The 7,811-nt window shown below is 48.5% G+C and overlaps 2 protein-coding genes across 2 annotated transcripts; both read left to right on the top strand.

The window, feature by feature from the left end:
* Positions 1-2,641: 2,641 nt before the first annotated feature.
* Positions 2,642-3,274, top strand: ETH_00000945 (uncharacterized protein; the record flags this gene model as incomplete). The annotated part of the gene is made up of 1 exon (XM_013373638.1): positions 2,642-3,274. The coding sequence occupies one exon, from the start codon at positions 2,642-2,644 to the stop codon at positions 3,272-3,274; it is 633 nt and encodes a 210-aa protein (XP_013229092.1).
* A 3,348-nt stretch (positions 3,275-6,622) lies between these two features.
* On the top strand, positions 6,623-7,231 carry ETH_00000940 (uncharacterized protein; the record flags this gene model as incomplete). Its single annotated transcript, XM_013373637.1, has 1 exon — positions 6,623-7,231. One exon carries the CDS (start codon positions 6,623-6,625, stop codon positions 7,229-7,231), a length of 609 nt encoding a protein of 202 aa, XP_013229091.1.
* Between the last annotated feature and the right edge of the window lie 580 nt (positions 7,232-7,811).

The raw sequence follows: 7,811 nt of genomic DNA, 5'->3' as shown, positions 1-7,811 counted from the left end.
GGATGGGGAGCGCCGGGTCCACCTGCTGCGGCGCCTCGCACTGCTGCTGCTGCTGCTGCTGCTGTCAGCAGCTTGCGTACTCATGGTAAGGTAGCGCGGCTTGCTGCTGCTGCCTTCAGCAGCAGCAGCAGCAGCTGCTGCTGGCTTTGCTGCAGATTCCCTGTCCGGGCTTCTGCTGCGCTTCCTGCTAGCTGCTGCTTCCTCTGCTTCCCTCTTCGCTCCTTCAGCATTTCTGCTGCTGCTGCTGCTGCTGTGCCTGTCTGGGGAGCTGGAGCGTCTCCTGCTGCTGCTGCTGCTGCCAGCTGGGGGGGAGCAGCTCCTGGGCCTTAACACATCAAGCCCCTTTTCACGGTGACCGCCTGCAGCAGCAGCAGGAAGCAGCAGCAGCAGCAGCAAGCAGCAGCAGCAGCAGCTAAGAGAGACAAAAGCAAAACAAAAGACGTCGAATTAATTAGTGGCAGCAAAAAAGCGACGCGGCAGCAGCGCCGAACATCAAAGACACCCACACTCAGCAGCAGCATTCGCAGCAGCAGCAAAGCAGCAAAGCTGAAAGAGCAGCAGCAGCAGCCACCAAACAGCAGCACCAGCAGCATAGGCGCCGCGGCAGCAGCATCCGCAGCAGCCCAACCACAGCTGCAGAGAAAATGGCAACTGTGGCCCAATCCACCTCCGCCGCACCCAGCAACAGCAGCAGCAGCAGCAGCAGCAGCAGCAGCAGCAGGCGCACCTTGCAGCAGCTTGTAGGCGTTGGGGTTTTCTCCGAAGAGGATTTCTGCGCCCTCTTTGAGAGAAATAATTGAATTATTTTTGAGTCTCTTTCCGTCAACAGAAGTGCCATTAACAGCGCCGAGTTCGTGGAGTTCGGCGAGGTCTGCTGCTGCTGCTGCTGCTGCTGGCTGCCGCAGCAGCAGCAGCGCGTGCCGCCGCGATATACTTATGTGCGGCAGCACTATGCTGCAGCCCGTGTTGCGCCCCACAGAGTAGCAGCGGCCTCCCCGCAGCTTCCACTGCTGCAGCACGCTGCCATCTTGGCTGAATTCGACGAGGTAGGCCATCCTGCTGCTGCTGCTGCTGCTGCTGCTGCTGCTGCTGCGGGGGGGGGGCGGGAAGCGGGGGGGCAGCTGCGCTGGGGCCGCGCGGCGGCAGCCGCCTTGGAGGGGGACAGGAGACAGAGAGAAACAGCAGCAGGAGGTGCAGCAGCAGTTGAGGTGCAGCAGCAAGAGACACAGCAGCAGCAAAAGGAGAAAAACAAAAGACACAAAGGCCAGGCTGACTAGGGCATTACAGGAAGAGTTAGCAGTACCTCTGGGGCTTTGGGGGCATGCTGCAGTGCCTCGAAGTTTGCTGCTGCTCCTGCTGCTGCTCCTGCTGCTGCGCCTGCTGCCACTACTGCTGCTGCTGCAGCTGCTGCGCTCCCGTCCTGCGGCAAAGAGACACAACAGGAAGACACCCACCAGCGCGCGAGATGCTCCTCAAGATGCTGCTCCGCTGCAGCAGCAGCAGCAGAAGCGGCTCAGATGCAGCAAACCCAGCCAGCCCGCACTGTTTGTGCCCCTGCGGCTCCACCCTGCTGCTGCTGCTGCCGCTGCTGCTGCTGCTGCGCAGCACCGAGACTGCGAAAAGTCAAAGCTACAAAGCGACCTCCCTAGAGGAGGGGCCAAGCAAGCGCTGCAGCAGCCGCGTCAGTTCCCGCTGCTGCCGCTGCTGCTGCTGCAGTTGCTGCTGCTGCTGCTGCCGTGACTCAGCGAACGGCACAGCGAAGGCAAACGCTGCTGCAACTTTGCTGCCTCTACAAAACGTGCAAGAAAATATAAAAAGCTGTCTGAAATTGATGCGCTTGAAGTTCCAACTGTTGCAGTTGTGGCAGCAGCAGCAGCAGCAGTTGCTACTGCTGCTGCTGCTGCTGCATGCTGCCGCAACGCCGCCATCCAGCAGGAGCAGCAGCAGCTAGACGAGGCCCCCCCACGCTGCTGCGGGTTCTTCTAATGCATCTTCTATGTTTTTAACACTAAATAGTTTATTTATTGATTTTCCTTGTATTTAAGCTGGCCTGTGTGCAGGAGTGTAGCTACGGCTGCTGCTGCAGCTATTGCTGCTTCTGCTGCTGCTGCTGCTGCTCCGCGGCAAGCCGCCTCGATGCTCTTGTCTGCGGGGGCGGCTGCTGTCTCTCCCCATAGACAAAAAAGGGAGTGGAAGCAGCATCAATATTTGCTGCTGCAGCTCCAGCGCTAGTCTGAGGAGCAGCAGCAATTGCTGCAGCAGCGGGAGTCGCAGCAACCGCACCAACACCAGCAGCAGCAGCAGCAGCAGCAAAGACGGTAGCAACACCAGCCCACAGGTTTCTCACGCAGGCGGTGTGTGCCCCACGTCCTTAAGTCACAGGAGAGCATTCATTGATTCAGAGGCCCCCTTGCTGCTGCTGCTGCTGCTGCTGTTGTTGCTGCTGGTACGGCTGCTGCTGCGTCGCCTCCTCGAACTGCTGCCTAGTAAGAAGCAACGGCATCCAGCCGCACCGTCACAGGCTCCCCAACCCCCACAACTAGCCTATCAGCAGCAACAGCAGCAACAGCAGCAGCAACAGCAGCAGCACAGCAGCAGCAGCAGCAGCAGCACAGCAGCAGCAGCAGCAGCAGCAGCAAAGATGGGTTTGAAGGAGCAACTGCGGGGCTTCCGAGCGGCGTGGTCTTGCATGCCGTTGGCCCACAAGTTTATTTATGGCTCTCTTGCTTTTAATGGGGTTTTGATGGTGTGGCTGCTGCTGCAGCAGCGGCGCACCAGCAGCAGCAGCAGCAAACTGTGGCAGCAGCACATGCAGCAAACCAGCAAAGAAACTGAAGGCTGGAAGTGCTACGACCTCGCGAAGCTGCTGCGCGAGCAGTGCAGCAGCGACGAGCTGCTGCTGGCCCAGCTCATAGAGGAGGAGTCTGCTGCTGCAGCCTCTCCCGCTGCTGCTGCTGCTGCAGCAGCAGCTCCTGCTGCTTCCGCTGCAGCTGCCGCGACCGCAGCGCACCCCGCGTCTTCCGCAGCAGCGCCACCGCCAGCAGCAGAAGCAGCAGCAGCAACAGCAGCAGCAGCAGCAACAGAGGACCTATTCTGCCGCCGCGTGGTGCAGGGGCTGCTGCAGTGCCGCGAAGAACTTTATTTGCTGCTTGGCAGCAGCAAACTGCCAGCCATGCAGCCTTTGCCTTTCATTTCAAACAAACCCCGCTGGTTCAAGGAGCCCCAGTGGTTCCTAGACCTGCAGCAGCAGCAGCAGCAGCAGCAGCAGCAGTAGCAGTAGCAGCAGTGGAAGTAGCTGCTGCAGCGGCGGCGGCCTGAAGCAGCGGCTGCAGCTGAAGCTGCAGCAATAGGAAGAGAGCTGCTGCAGCCACACCGGCAGGAAAAGTAGCTGCTGCTGCTGCAGCGATTAAAGCAGCTGCTGCTGCAGCGATTAAAGCAGGTGCTGCAGCAGCAGCAAAGAAAGCTGCTGCACGACAGCATCCGTTGAAGTAGCTGTAGCAGCGGGGAGCAGCTGCAGCAGCAGCCACAACAAAAGTAGCTGCAGCAGCAGCAGCAATAAGTATGGCTGCAGCAGCGATGGCAGTCGCTGCAGATGGATCAGCAGTAACAGAACTAGCTGCTGCTGCTTCAACAGCTAACCCTGCTGCAGCAGCTAGTCCTGCTGTAGCAGCTAATAATGCTGCAGCAGCTAATCCTGCTGCAGCAGCTAATAATGCTGCAGCAGCAGTAGCTGCAGGTGCGGGCTGCAGCAGCAGTAGCAGTAGCTGCAGGGGAATCAACAGCAGCAGCTGCCGCTGCAGTTGTTGCAGCTGCTTGCTGCAACAGCGGCAGCAGTGTCTGCTGCTGCTGCTGCTGCCAGCGCAGCAAACGGCGCGGAAGCCGTCGTTTCTTTCTAGGCTTCCAAACCCTAACCCTTAAACCCTAAATTAGGTTTTTTTGAAGGCTGCTGAGGGGATGTTTAGCTAGAAGTTTTGAAGGGTTTGGTGAGGTGTGCAGGGAGAAGCAGCAGCAGCTGCTGCTGCAGCAGCAGCAGCAGGAAACAGCAGCAGCAGCAGCTGCTGCTGTTACTGCATCAGAAAGCAGCAGCACCAGCTGCTGCTGTCCTTCGCAGCTTCCGCTGGTGCGATAGTATGTGCTTGCTGCTACTTGTGCTGCTGCTCTTGCTGCTGCTGCTGTTGCTGTTGCTGCTGCTGCTGCTGCTGCTGGCAGTCCACGGCCAACAGAGAAATATGCCATTTGTGCCGCTGTTGCCCCTAAACAGCATCTTGGGGCCCGTTGCATGCATGCGCATGCATGCATTTGGAACCCACTGCATGCATGCAAGGGGCCCCACATGCATGCATGCATGCATGCATGCATGCATGCATGCATGCATGTGGGGCCCCACATGCATGCATTTAGGGACAGTTTGGACTTCTGCAAAAGCCCCAGTTGAGTTATTTTTTGTGCAAATGGCCCAAAGCCCCAAAAGGGCCATTTGCATACATTTGGACTCAGTTTCAAATTTTCGATTTTTAAAATTAAATAAAATAAAAATTAAATTAAAAATAAATAAAAATAAAAGTAATTAAAAGTGCAAATGAAAGTGCAAATGGAAATATAATTGGAAGGATAAATGGAGACAGAAATAGAACAGTAAATATAAATGTAACTATAAAGTATACACAGAAACATAAGTACAAATATATATTTGAATATAAATAACATAATATAAATATGTATAAATATAAATAATAAATATAAGTATAAATATAAACATAAATATAAACAATAAACATAAGTGTAGATACAAATACAAATATAAATATAAATATAAGTGTAAATATAAAGATAAATATAAACATAAATATAAATATAAGTATAAATATAGATATAAATATAAATATAAATATAAATACGAATATAAATACAAATATAAATATAAATATAAGTATGAATATAAATACAAATATAAACATAAGTATAAATATAAATATAAATATAAGTATAAATATAAATACAAATATAAATATAAGTATAAATATAAACATACATATAAATGTAAATGCAGTCTTAATTTTAGTGCAAGTACAGAATGAAATATAAATGGAAATAAAAACATGAAAATAAATAAAATAAATAGTCATGGAAATTAATAAATTAAACATATGAAGATAAATAAAAATGAAGATGAAAATGAAAACAAAAATAAATAAAAAATAAAGATAAAAATGGAAATACAAAAAGACAAAAAGAATTGAAATGAAAAGAAAAGGAAATATAATTTTATGCAAAAAAGATAAAAGAAATAAATAGGTGAAATATAAATCAAATTAGATTTAAGAAAGTTTTAAATAATTCAAAAAATAAATTAAATGTAAATGAGAGAAATTAAAAATTAATTCAAATCAAAGGGCCGCAAAGGTATATAAACAAAATTAAAAATTAAACGAATTTAACAATTAAACAAATAAGATAAAATAAATAAATAAATTAATAAATAAATAGTTAATAAAAGAATCAAATGCAAAAAACGAAATTATAAAATGCAAAAGTTAATTCATTTGTCTTACACTTTTATTTCTGTTTCCAAAAGCACATTTATACATTTGCACACGCTGCATCTCTAAACCCTAAACCCTAAACCCTAAACCCTAAACCCCCAGAGGCCCGAGACTGTCCGACTGCGCCTGCGTCTTTTCGCGGACAAAAGCAGCAGCTCGTTGGCTGCTGCTGCTGCTGTTGCATCAATACACTTCCCTACCTTGCTGCTGCTGCTGCTGCTGCCTTCGCTGCGGCTGCTGCTGCCCCTGCTTCTGCTGCTGCTGCTGCTGTTGCTGTTGCTGCTGCTTTCTACAAACCCCCTAAGGCTAAGGCGAGTCCGTATTGTGAATCTCATCTTGAAAGTATTTTTATTTATTTTAAAAAGTAGTTTTATTTGTTTTAAAAAGTATTTTTATTTATTTTAAAATGTTACAAAAATGTTTTAATAGAAGAATTTGTCTACAGCCCTCGGGCTGCTGCAGCAGCAGCAGCAGCAGCAGCAGCAGCAAAATGACAAAACGCCCCTCGTTACGACCGCCTCACTCATTTATTTATTAATTTATTACAACGAATTACTTTATTATTTATTTATTATTTATTTATCATTTATTTATTTATTTTTATTTAAATAAATGCGGATTTGAAAGAAATAACAAACGCATGAAAGCCTCGTTCTCAAGAAACTGCAAATGGGCGGCGCGGCCAATGAAAGAGTCGAGAGACCTAACAGCAAAATAACAAATAAATAAATAAATAAATAAATAAATAAATAAATAAAAAATAAATAATAGTAATGATGTGAAAGAGACTAAGGTAATGATGATGAGTCGGTTAATAGAAAACAAAAATTAACAGCAGCAGCAGCAGCAGCAGCAGCAGCAGCAAAGAGAGACAGCAGCCGCAGCAAAGAAAAACGGCAGCAGCAGCAGAAATGAGACAGAAGCAGCAGCAGAAACAGCAGCAGCAGCAACGGGAGATAGCAGTTGCGGAAAAGAGAGATAACAGCCGCAGCAAAAGAAGATTGTAGCACAGCAGCAGCAGAGAAAGGTAGCAGCAGCAGCAAAGAAAGCAGCAGCAAGCAGAGACGGCAGCAGCAACAATGCGAGAAAGCAGGAGGAGAAGAAACGAACATCAAAGGGACAGCAGCACCAGCAGCAGACAGCAGCAGCAGCAGAACAGCGGCAGCAAGAAAAGGAAACAGCGGCAGCAGGAAAACAGCAGCAGCAGCAGCACGAGAACAGCAGCAGCAGCACGAGGACAGCAGCAGCGTGAGAAGGAGACAGCAGCAGGAGACAGCAGCAGAAGAAGGAGTCAGCAGCAGGAGGTGACAGCAGCAGCAGCAGGGCACCAGCAGGAGACAGCAGCAGCAGCAAACCTTTCTCTGATCTTGAAATTGACACTTAGCCGCAGCACTTTTTCCTGCTGCAGCCAGGAGGAGACATTGCTGCTGAGGGACACTAAAATGCTGTTCTGCCTGCAGCAGCAGCAGCAGATAGCAGCAGCAGCAGCAGACAGGAGCAGCAGCAGCAGACAGGAGCAGCAGCAGCAGACAGGAGCAGCAGCAGCAGACAGGAGCAGCAGCAGCAGACAGGAGCAGCAGCAGCAACAGCAGAGAAAGAATCTGTTTAGAGTTTCCTTTCGCTGCAGTGACTCTTTTTGCTTCTGCACTTTTCTGGGCTGCTGCTATAATGCTTTTAATTTAATTTAATTTAATTTGATTTAACTTAATTTAATTTATTTTAATTTATTTTTATTCCCTCGCTCTATTCCATTTGAAATGCAAATTGAATTTAATTAATTTTTATTTTCCACACGTCTCATTTATTTCCTTTTATTTCTTTTATTTCTTTTATTCCTTTATTCCTTTAATTTTTTATTTAATTTAATCTTTTTTAATTAAATTCAATCTTCTTAATTTCCTTTAATCATTTTAATTCAATTTAATCTCCTCTTATTTCATTTAATATCTCATATTTAATTTATTCTTTTTACTTAATTTAATCTTTTTTATTTATTTCTTTTTTCATTTTTACAAAAATCCCAAAAGGCCCACTTCATATATTGCTGCTGGCTGTTCTCCTCCTCTACTAGGGGGGCCCCCGGGAGGCCCCCCAGGGGGCCCCCCAGGGGGCCCCCTAGACCCTGCGGGTCCCCCTGGGGGCCCCCCTGGGGGCCCCCCTGGGGGGGCCCCCTGGCTGTGTCTTCTGCTGCTTCATCAGTCCACGCGATGCTGCTGCATTCGCTGTCCCCGAAAGCACTTTTTTGCCTTGTCTGCGCATCTGCTGCTG

Source organism: Eimeria tenella, genomic scaffold (assembly GCF_000499545.2).
Source record: "Eimeria tenella Houghton genomic scaffold, Eth_scaff160, whole genome shotgun sequence".
Taxonomy (NCBI): domain Eukaryota; phylum Apicomplexa; class Conoidasida; order Eucoccidiorida; family Eimeriidae; genus Eimeria; species Eimeria tenella.
The sequence above is the reverse complement of the archived record's forward strand: the minus strand, read 5'-3'. Positions and strand labels throughout refer to the sequence as shown.